This window comes from Octopus sinensis, linkage group LG19, assembly GCF_006345805.1.
Source record: "Octopus sinensis linkage group LG19, ASM634580v1, whole genome shotgun sequence".
NCBI classification, from domain to species: domain Eukaryota; kingdom Metazoa; phylum Mollusca; class Cephalopoda; order Octopoda; family Octopodidae; genus Octopus; species Octopus sinensis.
The window spans coordinates 14,810,530-14,837,776 of record NC_043015.1 but is presented as its reverse complement, the minus strand read 5'-3'; the positions used below and the strand labels follow the sequence as shown (position 1 = coordinate 14,837,776).

The 27,247-nt window shown below is 34.7% G+C and overlaps 1 protein-coding gene across 1 annotated transcript in view; it reads right to left on the bottom strand.

Annotated features, from left to right (window-relative positions):
* Window positions 1-27,247, bottom strand: part of LOC115222207 (cyclic AMP receptor-like protein A) — a 265,857-nt gene that overhangs the window by 65,959 nt on the left and 172,651 nt on the right. Inside the window, exons 5-6 of the mRNA XM_029792359.2 lie at window positions 10,689-10,749; window positions 8,651-8,738 (exon numbers count right to left, since the gene is read on the bottom strand). Of these exons, the coding sequence (XP_029648219.1) occupies window positions 8,651-8,738; window positions 10,689-10,749 (149 nt within the window). The remainder of the gene's footprint in view (window positions 1-8,650; window positions 8,739-10,688; window positions 10,750-27,247) is intronic.

Below are 27,247 nucleotides of genomic sequence, written 5' to 3'. Positions count from 1 at the left end.
GAAGATTTTAATTCAAAACTTACGAAAACAAGACATTTGTACTCAGAGCCAGAGCCAGTTTCAGCCAGGTTGGCAACAAAAGGGTTAGAGAGAGGAAACTATACAGCAAGCTATAAACTAGATACAGTTATGAAGGTCACAAAATTACAACAAATACTAGGTCTTCCTGTCTTAGATCATTGTTTGTGGTAACCTAAAAGATGGACAAAAACGCAACTCCAAAATTAGGCTTCCTCTTTAAGAATAGAACAATCTTCACCTTTGATCCATTGTTGTCTTTTATATAGCTGAAGTCATCATCAAACCAACATTGGAAAACTGCTCAATTATCTTGGATGGTACTACCATTACATATACAAACATTTTAAACTCACCCCAGAAGAACAATATTTAATTAAAACATATGTCTGAGCTAGTAGTATTACTCCACAATTCAGACATTCTAAATCTTCTTTGTAACTATTCCGCTGTAATTACAATGACTTCTGTTTCTCTAAACTAGAAAGTTATGTTACCCTTCTAACATACATCCTGCCTTATCTTTCATCCCGGGCCCCACTTTGAACACTTTTCCCAATCCCTGCCACCAGAAGTAGCTGCTCTCTGGAATTCTTCCTTAGCCATGTAAACATCAGTGTACAGAAACATCAAATGCATAGAGATTAGCAATCTGAGGAGGTCCACAAGGGTTTGTGGAAGCTGTCACTTCCCTGACAAACAAATAATGAAACTGATCCCAATATTTGAAGGTGCTGGCAATATAATTCCACACCTTAGGTATAGAGGGTAGAAATAGAAGCAAGAATTTGACAGATAAATTGGTAAACAAACAAATTGGCACACAGAGAAGAGATTCCAAGTTGGCCAGAATGATAATAAACTGAATAAACCCACCAAAAACTAATCTACACTCAACTCTTTCCATACTCTGCTACATGAGACAGCAAGGGAACTCATACATAACTATTCAACCAGCAAGAGATAGGAGCCAAATCTCCAGCAAATTATATCTAACTGACTTGGAATCAAAAAGGACACACTGAATAATCTAATTCAAGATATGCCAGAAAAGATAGGAAAATTTAGAGTCTTTGGGGTTGCTTTGAAGCTTAACACTAAAAAACATGCTGTACAGCATCAAGTGGGTTTCATCTTAAATTGATTTACCTTCAATTGCACAAGTTTGTATGGGTCCAATGATAATTCAAAGAAAAGCGTCAGCTGTCCCCGTAGATAACACCTCAGACAAATATGAGTAACAGCAACATCCCCACTAACAGTTATTGATTTTATTTTAAAACCATATATAATTCTACATTTAAGAGTATTCAACAATGAATACAACAAACAAAACAATTCTCTTTATGATACATCAGTAAAAAATAAAAAAAACAAACAAAAGCAGTACCCTCTTCCCATTCTTTTAGATAAGCGGATTGGATATTTGATCTAATATTAACCGAAAACGTTAATGGCTAAGAACAAAAGAAACTTTTTTCCTCTCTCTATATGTTGCAACTAATGAATGTTTTTTACACTGTTAACTATTATAGCCAGCAATATCTAAAAGATATTGTGTCGTTATGTGCTTATGTGTGTGAAAGTATTATGTTTTGATTTTCATGTAACTGATTTTGCTTTTTGTATAAACTAGAACTTACCCAACTTATCCAAACAACTATAAAATGTCCAAATATTTCATAAAACAAAGAAAAATATTTTGCTTAACACTCATTCATAAACTACTTGGACTCCTGGTCTTCAGCAGTTACAGTTAAATCTAAGTCAGTCCTAATTGAGCAAACCTATGATCAAAGGCATTCCAACAGTGACTAGCCCATCCTTTTCTTTCAGCTATTACACATCTCATTCTACATTATTCAATGTATCAAAGATGGCAGAATGCTATTTAAGGGAAAATTGGCTGTTATTTCTAGGAAACTGAATGACCAAATAAAAAATAGAAACTCCCTAACTGGCCCTTTCCAGTAGAAGTTTCTGAGATATCAGATCAATCGATCAATCAAAAAAAGAAGTAGTAACTAATTTTTGGAGATTGGATACATTGGAATGGAGGAATAATGGTATGGTGCAAACCAAAACTTTTTACTGTTGAAATGAAAATATTCAAAGAAAAAAAAAGATAGACATCTATCGAAAGAAATTTTGCAAAATCAATGAAATAATTTAAAGATGGTGTTAAAATTATTTTTGTATCCATTCAAGTTTGAAATATTTGAGAATATAAAAAAGCAGTATGGTAATAGATCAATCAGCAAAGCAGAATTACAAAATAGCAACTTCTTTCAATAAATCTAATATTCGTGTAATTATGAGGGAAAATAGGGGGAGAAAGATCTCGGATATGATATTTATTCTATCATATTTATCATACATATTTTGTAAAAAAGACCAATGAAACAGAACACTGCACCATTTTCTTAAAGAAGCAGCACTGAAATCAAATTTGAAATTCAGATGCTCACTGCTATATATTTAGGAAGAAGCTTCGCACCTCATATCAATTAATAAACCAGAATCAAAGAGCAACAGAGGAAAGAAATTCTTTGTCTATATACTAATTTATCTTTTGTGATAAAAAAGATTAACAAAAACAAACAAAAATCCCGAGACTGGAAAACAGAGTTAAATGACATCAAAGAGATCAATACAATTACACTGTAAATGCTAACTTAACTTTGAACATGTTTTTTCCGCACACAATGCAGATAAACTTTCAGGGCAGCAGCATGATAAAACTTGTAGATATAAGCATATTTTGGATTAGTGGAATTATGAATGCATATGCGTCTGATAGATAGCAACTATATGTTTATCTATACAAGTTTTTAGATTTATATATTGGTGTCTCCTATGCAACAATGTGTAAGAAAGATAATGGGGTTGGAGTTACAACTGTATGCATGTGCATATGTGTGTGTGTGTGTGTGTGTGCACACATATATATATTTACAACACATACACATGCATGTATACGTGTGTTTTCCTGTAGGTAGTGCTTGAAGTGGGCACATTTAGAAAAACTTCTTTACGACTATTTAACGTACCAGGTTTGGTATAGTCCTTAAGAATTTTGGTTCTCCCCCCAATGCAGATTTACAACAGCCACTCCCATTTATATATGGACTTGGATGATCTATTATTTTCCACCTGATATCACATGGGGTCCCTTGATCTTTGAGGTGCCACACATAGTGGGCCAGGGACGTGACAAACCATCTTTCTGGGACTCTGAAGGATGACCGGTGGTTACAGAAGCAACATTTGAAAGACGTACTGGCTGATCCAATATATTTACAAACTTGGGATGTAGCTATATTTGCACACCTGGTATATCTCAGATAGGCTCCAAGCCTGAGGATGGTGTTAGTAATACCATTGCTGATGGAGTTTATATTGTGCAATGAACAGTGCTACCTACTGGAAAATTGGATCTCCCCGTTTGCTGGTTAGGCTTTTTCAGGTCTATAAGGGTTGTTTTATTCCCTGGTTGAGGGGTAGACAACCTGCCCTCATTAACATTTTTATATGTTAAGACTTAAATCTTGATTTCTGAATGTTTCCTCATACTGCGATGTAGGAAGTTAAGATTTTTTGTCTTTGTATAGAGTCTGATAAGCTGTCCACAAGGCTTTGGCTTTGTGGATACAAAACCTTTGGTAATTCTATGTCCAAAATTTAAATTTTCGTTGTAATTATTACTGCAGTATTCTTTAGAATGTGGTTCTTTACTGATATAAGTTTTATTGACTACTAACAGTATAATCACAAGATTACATGCGTCATACATGTGCCTCTGAATCAATCTCACAAGAAAACCCATCTCTTTTATTGATGGCATATTCTCAGTTATCAGTAAAACAAGTGAAAACTCCACTCTATTACTACTGTTAAGTATTTTCCATATAATCAGCCACCAGCTTTACCAAAGCTATTAGCATCATGGATGGAAAGCTGGACACAACTGGAAATACACCTTCTATAGCAATTCTGACAGCAGTAATAGCCTTGGTCATATGCAACTGGTTAACCAGAGTGAAAATATGATTTTCTCTTGGTACAAAATAATTTATAAAAGTTTTTTATTTGTGCTATTCAACAAGGTAGTATCACCGTAAACTGCTAAAGGCAAAGAAGAGAGCAAGTTATAGAAGTATCAAATTATTGGATCAGGTTATGAAGAGGAGAGAGAAGAAAAGAGAGAGGGTGGGGGAGAGAGAGAGAGAGAGAGAGAGTCATAGCAAAACTGATTTATAACAGAGTAGACTTAAATGAGATGAAGTTTAGTTTCATGACTAGATGAGGTACTATTGATACAATCTTCATAATGAGGCAGCAGTAGGAGAAATACTTGGCTAAGAGTAAACCACTACACCTAGCATTTATTGACTGAGAGAAAGCATTTGACAGGATACTATGTTCAGTAATTTGGTGGTCACTAAGCAAAGAAGGTGTAGATGAGTGGCTTGTGAGTGTTGTACAAGCTATTTGCAAAGATGCATTAAGTAAGGTCAGAGTCAACAATAATTTCAGTGAGGAATTTAGCATGAGGGTAGAGTCCATCAAGGCTCAGTCCTCTTCTGTTCATTATAATCCTGCAGACTATCACAGAGGAGTTTAAGAATGGTTATCCATGGCAACTTCTACATGCTGATGATCTAGTTTTTATAGCTGAATCTAAAGTGGAATTACAGAGAAAATTCCAGGCAAGGACTAAACCCAGAACCAAGAAGTCTTAAGATAAACTTAGTAAGAATGAAAATGAAAAGTCAGTAGAAAAGAAGACAAAGCCCTTGTATCTTCAGGGAAATGGCCACATCTGATATGTAGAAAAGGAGTAGATATAAACTCCATGTGTCATGTGTCTAAAGTAAACTATGGACACACAAGAGATGTGGAATCAAGTAGACGATTACAGAAGGAAAGTTTCATATGTGATAGATGCACTGGAGTAGTACATACTATGAGCACACTGGAAATAGATTCTCTTAAATGGCTGTGGATGGCTCACTCGTGATTCATAGCTTTGCTCTGAATGTATAATAGCTAGGTCAGAAAAAGTTCAGGAAGCTACTACTTTAGAGTGAAGAGCATACTGTTTGATGCTTGTATTAGAACTGCAATACTGCATGGTAGTAAGACATATGCCTTGAACACAGAGAATTTGAGAAGATTGAAAAGAAATGAAGTAAACATGCTCCATCAGATGCACAATATAAGTGTTCATGAATGGCAGTATAAATGTTCTGGGAGGAAATGTTCTGTGGATAAGAGGAATCAGATATAGTTTGCTAGAAAGACGGAAGAGTTGACATGGATGTGTGACATGAATTAGACAAGGACAGCACAGCTACATAAAAATGTGCTGCCCATTTAATGTGGATTAAACTTGAGAGAGATAGAGAGAAGACATGGGATGAAGTGGTGAAGGCTGTTCTCAGGACCTCAAACCTCATGGAGGAGATAATAGAGGAACACAATGACTGGCAACATGTGGTGCACAATAAAACCCACCCAATTTGCTGTAAATGAGTTTCTGGAAGTGCTGTGTGTGCATGTGTGTGTGTGTGTGCACACAAGTGGATCCTTCACCTAATTTCCTTCTTAAGAACCCCCTACCACCCATTGTCTCTGTAACTTCAGCTTTTCTTTGATACCACTTATCTTCCTCACTATCTTGAACTGTTTCACTTGATGTCCATCATTCATTCTTAATACTGTCATTTTACACTGCTCATCTCCAAACCCACCAAATTATCTCTCCTTCTCTACATCACACCAAACATTTCTCACTCGTTCTATGCAGTATGTCTGCTTCTCTCCCTCTCTCCACATTCTTGCAACCTACCCAACCATACATCACCTCTCTCCCTCTCTCATCCTTCCCTTGATAAGTACTATTCTGCTGCTCTTCATCACCCTATTTTTCTGCACAAGCAGTCATCTTCTACACTCCTCTACCTCCCCAAACTCATATATAACATTAGTTATCCCTCCCCTTATCTATCACTCACTACATCCATCCCTCAACCCTACCTAGTCTCTACAGTTGTCACCTACTTTTCCCTACTTATCAAACAACACTTGTTCTTCATTCATTATATTCACCCCATCACCCATTCCTCATTTCTCACTCTCCTGCACAATTTTGCAAACTCTGCATATCCACAGTCCTAGTTTTTCTGTCCACATTCACTTTTACTGACCTTGTACCTTGAGGGTACACTCAAATACCTCATCACCACTATTTTTATCTATTTCCAGATCCACCCAATCACTCCTAAAACATGAGTAGCCATGTAAGCTTCTCTACAGAAAGAGACCTGTTTTGCTCTGGCTTCTTCTCAGATACTTTGACTCATCATCTTCTAGTGTAAAGTCATTCCCTTCAGGGATCATAATTTTAGAAGTTGCATGGTAACTGGTTGCTGGTGGCATGAAAAAAAAGCATATATTACATGCAGTAAAGTGGTTGATAACTAGGGAGGGTATCCAACTGTAGAAACCATGCTAAAGTAGACACTTGAGAATGATGCAGTCTTTGGATCCTCAGATCCTGTCAAATCATCAAACCCTAGCCAGCATGGAACGTGGACATTAAATGATGATGATGATGATGATGATGATGATGACTACGATGACAACACAAACCAAAAAAAAAATAGTTATTTCATCTTTCAGTGACCTCTGTATTATTTCTTTCAGGTTAAAACAATTCAGATTTTCTAAGAGTATAATTTTTTTCTCTCCCTTTTTGAAGTTAATTGATCAGCAACTCTATTAATATCGACTACATCTAATTATTGTTGACTTTCAATGTACATATAACAATTCTGTTTCCTATGTGGTTTTGGATAGAATAGAACTATATATTCTTTAAATATTGAATTTGGAGACAGCTCACAACACTGAAGAAACATCTAACTATTGTTACGAACCTAACAAAAACTCAAGTGAAGTCAAATCATAGATAGTTAACATTCTCCCTTACACACCTTTAAAAATCTAGACAGGCTAATCTTTACCATCACAAACTCCCACATCACTCTCTCTCTGTAAAGGAACATAGACTGAGACCAATACACTCAACCACTACATTGCTTACATATCTAACACAAAAGAATACAAAGTATCCTTTCATATACACTATTCTAATAATTATTAACATCAGCAAAACTTTCAACTCTGTTCCCCACTATTCACTTATACAAAATGTATCAATACCACTTTAAGGCAGAGACAGAAAAAAAACTGTTAGTAAACTACCTTTCAGACCACCATGCAGACCCTTTAATTTCACAAATTGAGTAACACAGAGATCTGCTCTCTCACTCAACTTTTTCTCAGCCAATACCTCTACAGCCTTCCCATATCTTCATAAAACATACTGACAACCTCATACACAGATGATACCATTCTCACATTATTCTCCAAATATTGCTGCACAGTTACTTCAAACCTTATTTAAATCACATAGAATCCTGGCTCCATAATAGCAGACTTTAAATTGTAACTACTGCATCTACCACATCTACTATTTCTCCTCTTATCAGCAACACCAGGAAATATCAAATTCAACCGAGCATCATTCTCATAAGCATACCACACATGCAGAAGACAAAAATACATATAACTTCTTTACATTGTCACAATACACATAGATGACAAAGTTAAGAAAGCAATTGTGAAATTAAAGGGTCTGGAAATACATTACATATGCATGGTGGTCTGAAAGGTAGTTTACTAACAGTTTTTTTTCTGTCTCTGCCTTAAAGTGGTATTCACATAGAGTATTCACAAGTACTACATTTGGTTAGCAGAGAGAAATAACAATAGTGTATGTATCACACCCTTTATGTCCCACATCCTTCTTTCTTTACTGTATGTGTTTTTTGGTGGGTCAGGAGGGGGATTGTATACCAAATTTTAAATGAAAAATAATCTTTCATCATCAACTTTTTCAGCATGCTCTGGTCTTGTCATTCACAAACATATTTTAACACAAATCTCAATATATGGTTTGTGGAACCATATATTGACATTAAACACTAAATAGAACAAATATTTATTATAGAGACATTTATTCATAAAAAAATTATACAACTTTTGAAATATTTTGAAAATGGAACTCTAAATATTTTTCATAGAACCCAGGGTTCCTCTTTAAGAAACCTGGATGTATCTTTCACAGAAAACAGGTAATACTTGGTTATTACCAATTGGATGTCATATTTATAAAGGTAGAACAGATTTGAGGTACTTGCTTCTTCACTATTGAGAATATCAAAATCTTCAAATCTATTCAACAACAATAATTTTGAAACATGGTATAAATTTTTTGTGATGAAGGGAACAAGTTGATTTGACCTCGAATATAAATGATATAAACTAATTTATTGTTGACCACATTTAAACTCAAAATACAAGGGGATGAAACTTAATTTTATGTTTTAACACTGCTGTCAACTAGTTACCTCTGACATCAAAAGTTAAATAACATCATTGTAATAGAACACAATATCAAAATTAGCCAATGATGGAAACTCTACCACTAAGTAAACAATATAAAATATTGTCTTTGAGTATTTAACGTCACTTAAAGAATCCCAAGATTTTTACCGATACTTACCATTCAAACTTTTCAGTTTCTGTTGCTCGAACCACATTCATATATAAATTGAAAGTTATACAGCTCACCCATAACAATACTGTCCAGTCTGTAGTAAAATAGAATAAAATAATCGAATGAATGATATATAATATGAAGAGAAAGAAGAAAAATAGCTGTTTTGGTAATAATAATGGTCTTTTATTCCCCAGCTGATGCTGACTAAATACTACTAATTCCTTGTATCTAATTATATTTAAAATGCTTTTCAATATAATATATATTTTATGTTCATAATTTAAGAGTGTCATAGAGAAATTAGATATAGTCTAAAAATCATTTAATAACTAAGACTCTTTCCAATTTGTTCAATGTCAAAAAACGTGTGTGTGTGTGTGTTTATACATATAAACAGACATGGCTGTGTGGTAAGAGGTTTGCTTCGCAACCACATGATTCCAGGTTCAGTTTCATTATATGGCACCTTGGGTGAGTGTCTTCTACTTATAGCCCCAGACTGATCAAAGCCTTGTGAGTGGATTTGGCAGATGGATAAAGGGGTGCCAATCACTTAATGCAGACTGAACTTGCAGAAGATGTAAAATGAAGGAAACCTAAGATAAATGGTGAAGGTTGAAAGGACTGGGGTAACAGGCAATATATAGTTTTCAAAAAAAAGACCTGCCCAACTTGGCAAAACTAATTTCCCGAAGTCCTGTATGCGTATATAAATATATGCACAACCAGACCCATTGCCCAATTTCCTCTACAAGGCACTGCAGCTTTTCATTCATACAACTTATTTTTCTCACAACTCAAAACTATTTCACTAGATATCTATTCCTCATTTTTTTATACTGTCCTCTCCACCCACATTTTACAGTGATCACCCTCCTGAGCTACCTAATTATCACTCCTTCTCCATCACCATACATCTCTCACTCTCCCATGCACTACACCTGCCTCTTCCCTATCCTTGCATCCTACCCATTTCATTCTCTCCTTTTCTTCCTAATATTTTCCTGTTGATTGTATCATCACCACTGTTCTGCAACTCTTCATTCCCAATACCATCGGTCACTCCCCACCCATTATCCACCATTTACTACATCCATCCTCAGTTAAGCTCTACCTACTTTTCCCCTTTCCCTACTTACCAACCATTCAAAATTTGTTCTTCACTCACTATTTTCACTGCTTTACCCAATCCCCATCTCTCACTTTCATATACACTCTAGTGACCACCACCCACAATCCCATTTTTTCTGCCTCCATTCATTTCTATTCCCCTCTTACCTTGTGGAGGTGTGTGGCTTAATGGTTAGGGGTATTGGATTCATGATCATAAGATTGTGCTTTTGAGCAAAACACTTCATTTGATGTTACTTCAGTATACTCAGCTGGCAAAACTGAGTAACTCTGAAATGGACTAGCATCCTGTCCAGGTGAGGAAAAATATATATATATATATATATATATATATACCATGGAAACTGGGAAATTGACCCTTATTAGTCAGCATGACTCGAGAAGGAAGGAAACTACCATATCTAAAGGGTCCAGGCAGATGCTTCACTACCATTATTTTTATCTATTCTATACTCCACTCTGACTACCTTCCACTCTCTCTTCTAGAATGAGAGTAGCCATGTGGCTCCTCTACAGTAAGAAACATGTTCTGCTCTAGCCCTTCTCTCATACTCCAGTATAAGCCACCTCTTTTGGATTTTGTAGTTTGCAAGCTGCATGGTGACCTCACTAGTGCTGACTGCCCATAAAAAGCATCCAGTATATATTGTAAAGTGGTTATCATTAGGAGGTGTATACAGTCATACAATCCATGAAAAAGTAGGCAGTAGAGCATGATGCAGTCCTTGGAGCTATCAGATCCTTTCAAATCATTCATCCAATGTATGCTAAATGATGATGATGATCATAATGATGATGACGGTGGTGGTAGTGGTGGTGATGATGATGATGGTGGTGGTGGTGGTGATGACGGTGATGCTGCTGATGATGATACATAAGATATGCTTTATTAAAAAAGAAGAAATCTTACCAAAATATGTCAGCCAAAATCCTTGAAAATTACAAAGTGGTCCATCTGGATGCAAGCCTCCCTGCAAATTAAAAAACAGAAAATGCTATTTTACAAAACTTTAAAATTATTTTTTCTGTTTAATCTCTCTGAGGAATGTATCGAGAAGCTGTTGACAGGAAAACTCTGATTATTGTATGTTGGGGGAAAAAATGGAAAAATAAACAAATCTCTAATGCTATGTAATATCAGGTATAAATTGGAGAAATAGAGAAAAAAATCCATCTAAAAATAGATATTTTTAGATTCAGAATATTTATTTTTTAAGAAAATTTGCTATATCAATTATAAATCCAGAAATATGCATTTTTACATCATCATCATCATCATCATCATCATTTAGCGTCCGTTTTCCATGCTAGCATGGGTTGGACAATATATGTAAAACAATTTACAATATAAATGATGATGACGATGATAAGAGAGAAAGAAATTATGATGATAATGGTATTGATGTGTATGGATCTTCTCTTTCTTTCTTTCTTTTTTTTTTTTTTTGCAGCTCTAAATTTTTATTAGGTGGTAGTGTAAAATATCAGGATAAATCAGAAGAAAGAAGAAAATTTCCCTATTCCTTGATTGTCAAACATATTTTTAGTAGCAGAAAATAGAAGTGATGCCCCATCATGGTAGAAACCATACTAGGTACTTTATTGTAAATTGTAAATTGCAGATTTTATGTTTACTCTTAAAGATCAAAATGCAAAATAATTAAATCAAGAAATATTGGTTTCAAATTTTGGCACAAGGCCAACAATTTCAGGGGAAGAGATAAGTTGATTATATCAATCTCAGTATTCAACTGGTGCTGATTTTATCAACCTTGAAAAGGTGAAAGGCAAAGTCAACCTTAGCAGAATTTAAACTCTGCAGCATGAAGATGGACAAAAAGCTGCTAAGCATTTTGCCAAGCATGCTAATAATTCTGCCAGCTCACCACCTAGTAAATATATTAAGAAGTATTAAAATGAAAAAGTATTAGTTACTGCACTCTCCACAAAACCAATGGACACTCTATCTATACTATAATGGAGAAAGCTGCTTATTAATTAGGTATGTAACAGTTACGAAAAGAAAGAAATTATTAAAGGCTTGACCATCTGGAAATCTTTTTATAAAATCATTTTCCAAGAAATTTCCTGTAATTTCAATTTCTGAAGTTTATTGAATATTTGACCTACAAGTGTTTCACAAATTTAAATATTTGCTGCATTCACTGCAGCATAGATTTTAATGTTTAAAATAATAAACTATATTATTCTTTTGCAACAGTTTCTCACTCTCTCTTGCCTCTATTTTCATTAAGGATAGTTAAATATATATTCATTTCAATGCTTTCATTTCAAGTTTTAATTTGCTATTTGCAAAAAAACCCACAGTTTATTCTATATATGTAATTTTAAAAAAAATTTATTAAATGAATGAATGCTATTAGACAAAATAGCTACATAACTTTGAGGTTTATATGAGGCACAATTTCAAGAATATCAGTTTCCAGAGTTTGTTAAGTGAATATTTTTGATAAATATTACAAAAAAAATTAGGAAGTGATTTTGTTGGTATGGCTGTTTGGAACACTATAAGCCTTACAATAATAACTATGTGATCATTGCTATTTCTAGTATGCTAAACATAGTTGGGTTACCTTGAAGTTTGTTTAAATTAGAGATATATTGCAACTATGATAAATTACTGAAAGAAATATTTACTAATCAAGTAAGATTTTTTATAAATTGAAGTTTTCCGGAAAATTTATTTTCTGAACTTCCTTTTATTATTGAATATTTCAAGTTCACAAATTTAAATAATCAGAACAAGATAGTTTTTAATGAGTTTTTATAGGTTTGACTCTCTGAAAAATTTCTCTATTAATATATATTGATAAAAAGGCAGTTTCAAAGCATCTGTTATTACTTAATATCACAAATTTGAATATTCGTTGCCAAGCTTTATGTTCACTGGAGAACAGATTTTAACATTTGATAAACAATATTGTTCTGGTGAGATTTTTCATTTTCATTTGCAGTACAGTCTCTCACTCTCTTTCTCCCACCTCTAATTATTATCATTAATTATAATACTTAATATATTAATTACTTAATATATATTCATTGCAATTTTTTTATTTCATTATTTCACATGAAGAAATCAAGTATTTTGTTGACTTAAATTTTGCTGTGTAAATTCCCTCAGTTTATTGTTTGTACATACTGGAAAAAAATTATATTGGACAACTTATTAAAAACTTACTGAAGCTTCGAACTCATGCGACTTATTTCCTCTCTTTTGTTATCTAAGAATTTTCAAGTGAATTTGCTGCTATAGCTATTTGATATGCTATAGGTATTAAAATATCTCTATGTGATCGATGCTATTTTTTTGCACACTAAACATAGTTGAACTACCTTTACGTTTGTTTAAAAAAGAGAGATTATAAGTGATAAAATAATGAAAGCAATATTTACTAAGCAAGTAAGCACTATTATACAAAGAAATAATTAGACATAAAAATCATAAAAATTATTAGAATTGGGAATCAAATGTGAAAATATTATCAAGTGGCTAGCAGAAAACTGCCTAGAGGGTGGTCTTTCTACTAGTATATTAAATATTTGAAAGGGCAGAATCTAATACTTATCTGAATACTATTCTACATATGGACCATACTGTGAACTTTCTTTTTATCTAAACTGTCTATTTTATCTGCCTTTAGGTACACGGTAAACAACTGTAAGAAAATGCCTATCAAATTCATATTGCTCAAGTCATTTTAAAGCCTTGCATAATTCAATATACAAAATAAAGTATTATCCTGCAGCCAAGCATATGAACTGAGATGATCACGTGTGGTACTGATATAGCATGAAAAGTAAAGTTTCTTATATAACTCTAACTACATTAGAGAATGTATTTTATGATGCATGAGGTGATTATTGTGATAAAGTAGCATGACCATCTCATTGATCTTGCTTCTGAAGAAAACCTACCTTACAGTTAAATCAGAAGACTCTTGTACATGTTAGTTATAGGTATGATAAATGAATCAGTCAAGCTCTCCATTGAGCTTTTACTAGTTTTAGCCAAGGGGCACAAATTGCAAATATGTTGCCAGCATCCCATACTGGGAACTGGCAACATATTTGCCATTTTCACATCATTTTATGTTTACAATTCTTACTAAAACAGGCAGCAAACCAGATAAGACTTTTCAAGAAAGAAAGAGAAGAATTATCATTTTTAATTAGATAATAAAATTATTTTTAATTAGATAATGCAAAAAAAAAATCACTTAACTCCTAAATATTCTTTTAATTATTTAATGAGGTGAAGAGGTAGATGGCTATAACTTTTGCCTACCCTGCATGTAATTGGTCTTCAAAGTAAGATCTGTGAGGAAAACATAGAAGAGACAGGGAGGAGGGTTTATTGCAGGGAAAATGAGAGTAGGAAAAGCATATTTTTAAGCAGATGTGGTACACTGATTACTAGATATGGATGGGTGGGGGATCAGATCTCAGGATATCAGGCCTCGCAAATGATATGACAAAATATTGAAACAGCCATTTGTGATCTGTTGTATGTCATTATTATCCAACTTTACTGAGAGATGATAAAGTGATAAAGGGGTAAAAAAATACCATGTCTTAAGACAAGTGGATGGAGAAAATGAACGAGAGAATCTTAGCTAATCATTCACATGTATTTTGTTCTGATGTGATCTAGAATGTTTTTATGTGTATGACAACTGCACTGCCCCAGTTATGTGATACTGTGTAGAAAACCAGTAACAGATCTTGGATGACAAACTGTCTAGCCCTGCAGAGAAAGTCTTGTCCTTGGGATGTAGGTTTGGCAATATTATAAATGTAAGAATACTGTAAGAGATATGCCAAAGATTGTGAAGGCCTAGCATTTGAAATGAATTTCAGGAATTTAGCTGAATCTTGTGTGAGATTCTCTTACATATATTACAAGTTTGTGTCATGGTGGTGTTATAGAAAGCTAGGAAATAATTTCCCATTGAAAAGATTGTTAGAGCAAAGATCATAAAAGTGCTGCATTGAAGATGATTTTATCATTCATGAATATAGAAGGATGGAAATGAAGGTGAATACTATTTTACTTTATTGATGGAAAAAGGCCTCTAGATTTGTAGATTTGACAAGAAGTATAGATGTATTCTTGGTGGACAGAATGCTACTTTCATTTACTTTGCATTTTATTGCAAAATCTAAAAAAGATTTCTTTCTAAAACTGCCAATTTCCCCGTGTGCTTTTTCCTCCTCCTTATTCAACAGTTCTGGGAGAACATCGAATGTTTAAACCATTATACTTAATAATTGCAAATTCTACATTTATTTTCTTTCTAAGTTTCACAAACTTCAGAATATATCATAGGTGCTTATCAAATCACTCTCTTCCTTAGAGAAAGACCAAGGATTCAATAGAATACACTGAGCACTGTCAATAATTAATCAAACTAAATTTCTTATTTCATATTGAAAGAGATGAAAAGGAAATAAATCTATGTATAGCACACACATCAATAATGATTGAGTATTTACAGAACACTCAAGTTGTAACTCCCAATGCTCTTTTTGACAAGTTGTAGCTTTACAAAGAAATCGATAGATATACTTTACCTGACAAAAGACTTATAATTGAAAATTTTATATAAAAACTATGAAGACAAATCTGAAATAAAAAATCAAATTAAATGTAAAATCACATTAATCTAAAATAGAATGATATATCAGATCTCCAAACTTCAAGACTTAAACAAAAATGAAAAGACTAATTATAAAACTTGTAAGAAATTTTTTAGGATAAATGAAAAAGCTCAGTGCTTCTCATGAGGTGGGTACCCTGGTAGTGGTGAAAGCATGAAGATTTAAATGGAGGATAACAAACTACTATGTTTAAGAAGACTAAAATGGTTTTAAACATTTTAATGTTGTCCATCACTATAGTGAAGAAGAAGTATACAAATGCAAATTCTATTTTGTATTTTCAAAAATAAAGATGGCAGTAGCAGGGTGGGGAAGAGAATTTCTCTAATATTTTTGGGTTGCATAGTATATGCCAGGTTGAGAGCCATTGCTAATCAGACATAAAAGTTTAGTTTGATTTGGGGAGGGGAAAATATTTCAAAGAGGAAAATGCAATTTATTAAATAGCTCTACTGGGTATGAAATCAAATGACCCGACATGCAACTTGACTAGCAACAGTGATAGCCTTTGACAAGGAAACAATTTTATAGTCAACATTTCTTTAAGAATTACAGAAAATTGATCAGTGCTGTTTTAACACTAATGACAGTTGAAACCCAGAAAACAAGAACACAAGAACAAAACAAATGCAGGTGGTTTCTAGCAGTTTTCACTTAACATCTGAGTTGAGAGATGATTAACTATCTAATCTGACCTTTTCTTCTAAATGTTATGTTTATTGCAACATTTTTCATATTTCAAGTTAACTTTCTATTTTTGCTGTTTTTTATTCAATTTAATTAATTTCTATTGCTTTGTAAAGGTTTTATGAAATCTTACATAACATTCATGAAAACGCTAATTTACACTGAAAATTATATAAAAGTATTAAACTTGAATTTGAATAAATTATGCAAGTCTTTGAGCTGGAATTGCTTTTATCTTTTAGAGTTATGTTTCTAGCTAATTAACTAAAATAATTAAACACTTAACGCGTAAATTGAGTGCATAACATTTTCATAGATGAACTATTCTGATGATATTTTTCACATTACTAATGACTAAAAGTGCTAGAAAATACTTGGAATCCAAGTTGAAACCCTGAAAAGACTGTATCATACTCAACAGCATAAAAATATCCGTTAATTCTATTCTATGAAACACAACTGTATGTTAATTATATAATTGATGTCTATAACATAATTTCCAAGTATTCATATATATACCTTCACAATTCAAAACTCTTTTACTCTTTTACTTATTTCAGTCATCTGACTGTGGCCATGCTGGAGCATCACCTTTAGTCCAGCAAATCGACCCCAGGACTTATTCTTTGTAAGCCTAGTACTTATTCTATCGGTCTCTTTTGCCGAACCGCTAAGTTACAGGGACATAAACACACCAGCATCGGTTGTCAAGCAATGTTAGGGAGACAAACACAGACACACAAACATGCACACACACATATATACATATGTACGACGGGCTTCTTTCAGTTTCCGTCTACCAAATCCACTCACAAGGCTTTGGTCGACCTGAAGCTATAGTAGAAGACACTTGCCCAAGGTGCCATGCAGTAGGACTGAACCCAGAACCATGTGGTTGGTAAGCAAGCTACTTACCACACAGCCACTCCTATGTCAATACTGTTATTTAAAAAAAAAATTAGTTTATACATCACAATGGGTGAACAATAGGACCTTTGGCTACATATTCTCAGTGGGCTAATCACTAGTATTTCTGATAGAGAGTGCAAAGGGAGTATCTGCAATTCAGTGCAGAACAAATATTGATTTCAACTTTCAAATTCTGACACAAGGCCAGCAATTTCAGGGGAGTGGTAAGTTAATTACATCAACCCCAGTGCTCACCTGGCACTTATTTTATTGACTCCAAAAGGATGAAAGGCAAAAGTCAACCCCAACAAGATTTGAACTCAGAACATACAGACAGACAAAATGTTACTAAGTATTTTGCCCGGTGTGCTAATGATTCTGCCAGCTCACCACTTTCAATGTGGAACAAATATTACAAAAGAGTGGAACATTATCAAACATCATCATCATCATCATCATCATTTAACGTCTGCTTTCCATGCTAGCATGGGTTGGACGGCTCAACTGGGGTCTGGGGAGCCCGAAGGCTGCACCAGGCCAGTCAGATCTGGCAGTGTTTCTACAGCTGGATGCCCTTCCTAACGCCAACCACTCCGAGAGTGAAGTGGGTGATTTTATGTGCCACCGACACAGGTGCCAGACGAGGCTGGCGAACGGCCACGCTCGGATGGTGTTTTTATGTGCCACCGACACAGGTGCCAGACGAGGCTGGCGAACGGCCACGCTCGGATGGTGTTATTATGTGCCACCGACACAGGTGCCAGACGAGGCTGACGAACGGCCACGATCGGATGGTGTTTCTTACGTGCCCACAGCACGGAGGCCAGTCGATGCGGTACTGGCTACGTTCGGATGGTTTTCTTGTGTGCCACCGGCACTGGTACCACAAAGATACAAATTCCATTGATGTTCATCTATTTTGATTTGATTTGATTTTTTTTGATTTTCACTTGCCTCAACAGGTCTTCACAAGTGTCACAAGAAGGAAGGAAGGTATGCACAGGTGAACTGACAACGTCCCAGGTAGGGGACCACGGGTTATGGCCTGACTAGTCTTGCCGGGTCTTCGGATGATGTTTTTATGTGCCTCCGACACAGGTGCCAGATGGATGGTGTTTGTTACGTGCCCACAGCACGGAGGCCAGTCGATGCGGTACTGTCTACGGCCACGTTCGGATGGTTTTCTTGTGTGCCACCGGCAATGGTACCACAAAGATACAAATTCCATTGATGTTCATCTATTTTGATTTGATTTGATTTGAATTTGATCACTTGTCTCAACAGGTCTTCACAAGTGTCACAAGAAGGAAGGTAGAGGCCACGGGTTATGGCCTGACTAGTCTTGCCGGGTCTTCAGATGGTGTTTTTATGTGCCACCGACACAGGTGCCAGATGAGGCTGGCGAACGGCCACGATCGGATGGTGTTTGTTATGAGCCCACAGCACAGAGGCCAGTCGATGCGGTACTGTCTACGGCCACGTTCGGATGGTTTTCTTGTGTGCCACCGGCACTGGTACCACAAAGATACAAATTCCATTGATGTTCATCTATTTTGATTTGATTTGATCACTTGTCTCAACAGGTCTTCACAAGTGTCACAAGAAGGAAGGTATGCACAGGTGGACTGACTACGTCCCAGGTAGAGGCCACGGGTTATGGCCTGACTAGTCTTGCCAGGTCTTCGGATGGTGTTTTTATGTGCCACCGACACAGGTGCCAGATGAGGCTGGCGAACGGCCACGATCAGATGGTGTTTGTTATGAGCCCACAGCACAGAGGCCAGTCGATGTGGTACTGGCTACGGCCATGTTCGGATGGTTATCTTGTGTACCACCGGCCCTGGTACCACAAAGATACAAATTCCATTGATGTTCATCTATTTTGATTTGTTTTGATTTGATCACTTGCCTCAACAGGTCTTCACAAGTGTCACAAGAAGGAAGGTATGCACAGGCGGACTGACTACGTCCCAGGTAGGGGCCACGGGTTATGGCCTGACTAGTCTTGCCGGGTCTTCAGATGGTGTTTTTATGTGCCACCGACACAGGTGCCTGATGAGGCTGGTGAACGGACATGATCGGATGGTGTTTGTTACGTGCCCACAGCACGGAGGCCAGTCGATGCGGTACTGGCTACGGCCACGTTCGGATGGTTTTCTTGTGTGCCACCGGCACTGGTACCATAAAGATACAAATTCCATTGATGTTCATCTATTTTATTTTGATTTTCACTTTCACTTGCCTCAAAAGGTCTTCACAAGTGTCCACTTTTTTTATATTTCTTTTCAATGTTTACAAACTTTGTTAGTTTACGCCAGCAAAATACACACACATGTCATCATCATCATCATCGTTTAAAGTCCGCTTTCCATGCTGGCATGGGTTGGACGATTTGACTGACGACTGGTGAACCAGATGGCTACACGGGGCTCCAATCTGATCTGGCAGAGTTTCTACAGCTGGATGCCCTTCCTAACACCAACTACTTTGAGAGTGTAGAGGGTGCTTTTACATGCCAGCAGCACGAGGGCCAGTCAGGCAGTACTGGCAACAGCCATGCTCAAATGGTGTTTTTTACATGCCATCTGCACAGGAGCCAGTCCAGCAGTACTGGTAACGACCTCACTTGAATATTTTTTCATGTGCCACTGGCACAAGTACCAGTACAGCGACACTGGTAACAATCACATTCAAACAGTGCTTTTTATGTGCCACCAGCACAGAAGCCAGTCAGCTGCTCTGGCAACAATATACTTCTAATATAAGGATAAAATTTTATTAAAAAGTTTTATCAGTGGCCAGCATATGAAAAAACCTTTTAAGGAGAGAATTATAAATATAATTGTAAATAAGGGCAAAAAAAAATTTTCTTTGTCAATTATGCTGAAAAATAGATGCTAAATCGTCTAACCACATAAAATATTTTCACTTATATTATTATACCATGTGTCGAAATGAGGAAAGCAAGCTAACAAAAATTCATAAAAATATAGTTATCCCTGAATCGGTTCCAATTTCTGGATTAATCCAAAAAGGATATTCCTTCATCAGTGAGGAACACAAAATGAAAATAAATGAAAGACATACCCATGGAAAAGCAGATGCAAAGTCATGAATACAAAGTCATATATTTTTATGAATTTCTGTTTGCTTGCTTTCCTCATTTTGACACATAGTGTAATAATATAAGTGAAAATATTTTATGTGGTTAGATGATTTAGTGTCTATTTTCAGCATATTGACAAAGAAAAAATGTTCTTTTTGCCATTATTTATAAGTGTGTGTGTACCATCATCATCATCATTGTTTAACGCCTGTTTACCATGCTGGCATGGGTTGGATGGTTTGACTGAGGTCCGGAGAGCCAGCAGCTGCATCAGGCACCAATCTGATCTGGTAATGTTTCTACAGCTGGATGCCCTTCCTAACACCAACCACTCCGAGAGTGTAGTGGGTGCTTTTTATGTGCCACCTGCACAGGAGCCAGTCAGGCAGGGCTGGCAACAATCATGATCGGTTGATGCTTTTTATGTGCCACCGGCAAGGGAGCCAGTCTGATGGACCTGGCATCAACCATGTTCGGTTGGTGCTTTTTACATGCCACCAGCACGGGAGCCAATCAGGCGGACCTGGCATCGACCACGTTTGGATGATGCTTTTTACATGCCATCAGCATGGGAGCCAGTCAGGGGCACCAGCCCCAGCTACAATTTTGGTTTTACTTGACTTAACAGGTCTTCTCAAGCATATCATATTGCCTGATGCATCAGGGGTATTCTTAACAGAGCCGGACATGTGGTTGTGATCTCACTTTACTTGCTGGGCCTTCTCAATCACAGCATATCTCCAAAGGTCTCAGTCTCCTGTCATTGCCTCTGTGAGGCCCAATATTTGAAGGTCATACTTCACCACCTCATCCCATGTCTTCCTGGGTCTACCTCTTCCACAGGTTCTTTCTACAGTTAGGGAGTGGCACTTCCTCACACAGCTGTCTTCATTCATATGTAACACATGGCCGTACCAGTGCAGTCACCTCTCTTGCACACCACATTTGATGCTTCTTATGCCCTACTTTTTTCTCAGGGTGCTTACACTCCATCATGTATGCACACTGACATTACACATCCAGCAGATCACACTAGCTTCATTTCTTTCAAGCTTATGTATGTCCTCAGCATTCATGGCCCATGTTTCACTGCCATGTAGCAGGGCAGTTTGCACACATGCATCATACAGTCTACCTGACACTCTGAGCGAGAAGCCCTTAGTTGCCAGCAGTTTGACAGGGGCTGGTAAGCCAGAGAACTGTGCCAAAGCCCACTGTTTTGGCATGATTTTTATGGCCAGATGTCATTCCTAACACCAACAACTTTGTCTTTTTAAGAATCTTTCATACGATTTCAAAATACAAAATATGGGTGAAGGGTAAGATGGATGTACACTGTGAGCTTCTGCAGTTTTCATCTACCATATTTGATTCCCCATGTATTGGTCAACTCCAGGCTACAGTAGAGACACTTGTCCAAGTTATCACATACTGGGATTGAACCTGGAAACCACATGGTTATCAAATCTTAACTTCTTGACCAGAACACTGTACGTATTCAACTTTAAAAGCTAGCAAATCTTCCTTGAGATGGTTTATTTTATGCAATAAAAATTCATAGAAAGGAAATTCAATTTGCCATCAAGAGAACAAGGTAAATTAAAACTGAATATGAATAACAATGAAACTGAATAATATGAAGATGAATATCATTGTCTTAAAGAATCTTTCAAGAGATTTCAATATACAAAATACAATGAAAATCTAGAACCTTTTAAAGCGCATTAATATTTATGCTACTTGCCTGTTGGTTCTATTCAATCAATATTTGACAACATGTAGAATACAATTATGGTCCAGTTTTGGAATGCAACCTGATATTTTATGGTTCAGATAATAACTTATTATATGAAAGATGTGTGTGTGTGTGTGTGTGTGTGTATAATCATAACAAATTGAACGGAAGTTGGGTGTTTTTATAGTGGTGCATTACCTTTATAAACAGAACAACTAGATTATACCTTAAATGATTTCATATAAACAAAATATCTTTGATTTAATTTTAATTAAATAGCCTAATGTTTTAATGATTAAAAAAAATTAAATTAAAACTATCAGAGGGTGTTTTTATCATCAAAATAATATCTGAATATCGATTATTCTTTTGCTTAAAATTCTTTGTTGTTTACACTATCATAATGTCATTTATTTAAAAATTTCAAATCATTATAAAGAAGTCTGTCTCCACATATATAATATTTATATATAATACAATTCATCTTGATTTTTATTATATTCCTGATGATAACTGATTATAAATTCAATGGAATGTTAAATTGCAGGCTGCTAGAATATGGTAAGATGACAATCACATGATTGGCTATATTAATAATTAAACAACAGAAGAGTAGAATGATCAGCTCTTAATATTTCTACTGGGCGATTAACTTCATAGAGAATGAAACTAGAAAGAAAATATTTCATAGATTTTGTCCATACATACGTGCACACACAAACACACACAACTATCACAACTATTTATAACCAGGAATTTTATGTTAATAATTCTAATTACTTCTTGGTCTATTTTCTTTAGGTAGTATACCTCTTATACACCTATTTCTCTAACTTAAGGATTTATGTAGAAGAATCTGAATCATTTAATTTTAAGCCATTATTTGTTTACTCTGTACACTTGACTTACAATACCATTTATCTATGCATGATGATCTATTTCTGTCTGAACTAACTTGAGATAAATTCTTATCTCATAGACAGATAATTCTTCATAATAATAGTGTAGAACATCCTTTTATCATTATAAGCAGAATTGATGCATGATTCCATTTACGCCTTTCTTCCACATTGAAGAGATTACTATCAGGTTGTAATTCAGAACTAGAATTCCTGTCTAATTAAAGCTTCCACATAATTATTTGAACTGCTCATTACAACAGCTAAATATTTCTAAAACAGATCACTTTATTATGTTAAAAATCTTAAGGCACGCCCAGCCATAAAGTCATGATAGCCATTATTAAAACTGCTGTTGCTGACTAAATACTTTTTCTAATCATCTACCTTTGTGCCTAGATCTGCTCAAACAACAAACATCATATCTTTGACCATCAGAATAGCATGTAATCTATATTAAAGAAATTATTAAATGGTAACAAAATCACAAACATTATTATACATGCTGAGAATAATTCCTTTTTATGATGACTGATAGAAACTCAACATCTTCAAAGTTTACAGGATAAAATAATATCTCAGTTGGATAGCCTTTGGCTACACAGCAGAGCTGTTATTTTATATTCTTCAGCATTGATCAGGTGTTTCATTAACAGAGTACAAGCTGTTCCTTAAAATAATTTTATCTTGTGTAAACAGTCATTTTTGTTCAGAAAAATTAATTCCCACTTGCCACACATTTCCAGCTTTAATCTGGTTACAATTCTTATATTATTACAAAAACTTCTTAACAGGAATTAAAGATTACACTGAAAATAACTATAATATATTCCACAAATTCAATATCTGAAGTTTATATGCTCATATTTTTAACTTTGTTTTGAAAAATAGCCATTTATCTATCTGATTAATATTAAAGTGGAAATTAATCATCATCATCCCAATCATCATTTAACATCTGTTTTCCATGCTGGCATGGGTTGGATGGTTTGACAGGAGTCGGTCAGACTTCAATTGTTTGTTGTGGCATGGCTTTTATAGCTGGATACCCTTCTTAAAGTCAACCACTTTAAAGAATGTGCTGGATGCTTTTTACATGCCACCAGTCTGGGTGCATTTATGCAACACCAGCACAAGCGCATTTCATGTGGTACTGGCACCAGTGTGTGTGTGTGTGTGTGTGTGTGTGTGTGTGTGCGCATATATATATATATAATATGCATTCTAGGTTTAGTAAGAAGTTTGGGAAGCAAGTATTTTACCACAAAGGTATGCGTGTGTGTATGTGTGTGTAAACAAAGAAATTTTAATTAATAGTACATCATTAGTAATAAGAAAAACAGTAAACAATGAATTCTTGTCAATAAAAGCAAGGGAAACTGGAATTTAAATTAATTACAACTAATTAAATACAGAATGCAGTGTAAAGTGAAACTGATCTTTTGCAGTAGTGACTATTCTGGATATGTTTCAGTTTTATTACATCTCATCAGTAAAGCATAGTGTATTTAATTAACATAACTTTTGGGACCATCTACTCTGCACTTCTGAATTAGAATTAATGAGGATTTTTTTTTCTGACCACCCATTAGTTTCATTTTATTTAATAAAACTTCTTGTCTCATTACATCAAGTATGTGTATGTGAGTGCCCACTTTACAATAAATATTTCATGCATCAGGTGTCCCTGGGTGTTTTGTTCTCAAGTTATTCATTTATCTGATCGATAAATCTTCTCTGATGCTTTGCTTCTCTACTCGAAATCCTTTTGTTTTATTAATTACTTTACATCTCAGCAAACACAACACCTTGAATACTCTGTACTAAACAATATACAAACCTTTTACACTATAACTACATCTCTTTGAAATATTGTCCCTACTCATATATTTCCACATCTTACTAATCTACAGTTATTCAAAATCAAAGTAAAAAATTAAAAACAAACAACCACATCCTAATGTAGAAGCATTTGTTTTGTTACAAACCTGTTCTTATGTCAGCTTATTGTAGCTATGACAAGGTTGTATCTATGTATTGCTGTATATATATATATATATATATATATATATATATATATATATATATATATATGGAATGCTCAAAATATAAAATCAAAATTAAATACACAAAATTATTTGAAATTGATTCAGTTTAATGTGTAGGTGAGGAATACATCATGTTTAACAACAATACTAAACCTTTAATAAATTATATCATCTGCTTCAAAAAGCCTCCAGAATTAGATTTACCAACTCAATACAGATTTTTTCTTTCTTTATTTTTAATCATGATTATCAGTTAGATTTTTTTTTTATATGTATACTACATTTAGTGCTAAATTTTCAACTCTGTAAAGATTAGTTATTAAAGTATATTACCTTTAACACACCTTAAAGGAGATACCTTTTTCATTTCCTGCTGAAGTATAACTGTAAATGTATTTAACAATTCTCATTATAGATTTTTACTCTCATGAAATGAAGCTTTACATTTTCTAAGTTTTGCAGTTACAAAACAAACGATCATTCAACAAATGAATCCTTATTATACACAAAGTATCAAGTGTAAAATATGTCTTCTCTGCTATGTAGATAAGTCTTAATTGTAATTTTGATGGAACACTATAGACTTAAGATATTTCTCCAATTTCAAAATCTAAAAGAATTTGTTTTCAGGTAATATATTCATCAGAAACAAGAAAAAATGTTAATCTAAATTACTATGTTAATTTAAACATTAGTTGCAAAACAAATACAAAAAAACAAACAGTTTTAACAAACATTAGCCATGTCCAGATATCAGGTATCTTATTTTAAGTTAAAACAATTGAATTCATGTGAAATTCAAAACTTCAATTTGTTTAATTATCGGTCAATTATGCAATGCATCATTCAAAGAGAACTAATTGGGAAGATTTACTATTTCAATGACTGTTTTGACTACATTAGCTTATATTCTTCAAACTAATCAAGCAACAAAATTGGTCATAATTAAAAAAAGCACTTCATAATCTCATTAGCAGAGAGTCATTCATTAATCACCTTTATATTTACAAGATATCACAGCTATCATAAATAAGGTCAGACAAAGATCATTGCCAAGAGCATGTCATGTACCCACAAATTTTAATCTTGTAACCAGCTTTTATCTCCCAAAAGAAACCTCAGGAATAAAACTGAATACAAATGTTATATCTGTTGCATATCTTAGGTAATATTAACCATAGCAAAGGCAGTAAGCTGGCCGAGTTGTTAGCACACCAGGCAAAATGTTTAGTGGCATTTCATCCATCTTCACATTCCATGTTCAAATTCCACTGAGGATCTACTTTGCTTTTCATCCTTTCAGAGTCAACAAAATAAGTACCAGTTGAACAATGGTGTTGATGTAATCGACTTATCTCCTCCTCCAAAATCGCTGGCCTTGTGCCAATATTTGAAACCAATATTATCCATAACAAATAATAAAGTAATTCGCACTGGTTTCACAAAACATTGTATATAAATACAATATTTAATATTATATAATAATAACAATAAAATATTTAGTAATATTTCTAACAATATGTTATTGGATTCTTTAAAGTTATTTATAAAATTTGAATACTTAAGCAGTTATATTAAATGAGAGAAGACCAGAAATATTCTCAATCATAGATGGTGTAGTCAAGTGATCAACTGTGAAACCAACATAGTTTATATTTTAACTTGAAATGATATTTCAAAAGGATTAATTTCTACACAAATTTCAGTGATGTATAGTGAAGAATGACAGACAATCCACTGAACAGCCACAAAATCTAAAGGAAAGTAATATACGCAACCTGAATGTATAATAGACAATTCCTCCTGGTTCTCTCACTTCAATCAAAGCTGAAACATTTGCCATCTTGAACTGTTTACACTAGAAGTCATATCACATATTCTTATACTTGAAAAGCACCTCAACCATGGAAATACCTTTCAAACTCAACCTTTGCTCTCACATTGAAGTATTTGCTTAATGTGATTATCTGATTACTTTCTCATCATTGCAACTCAATCCACATCAGTATCACTGCAATGAGTTCTTTGATATTTCATTGGTTAGTTAACTAGAACTCAACCAATTCAATGCTGACAACCTTTAGCAGAAAATGTGCCTCACTTTCAATCCATCTGAAGCTGTTATGTGGTGGCTTAAAAACTATTCTTCATCATGTATCAATCATAAAAGCCTGTTCCAGATGACTTTGTAAGTGGTACCTCTACATATAAAGGAACCCGTTTTGCTCTTAACTTTGCATATATGTGCACACACACACACACACATACATACATACATACATACACACACACACATACACTCTCTCTCTCTTCAACTGATTTATTTAGCACATTTGCCACATCATAATGTGCATATAGCTGCTAAGTGTACAGACTTCTTTGAAAATTTAAGCTCAATGAAGCAAT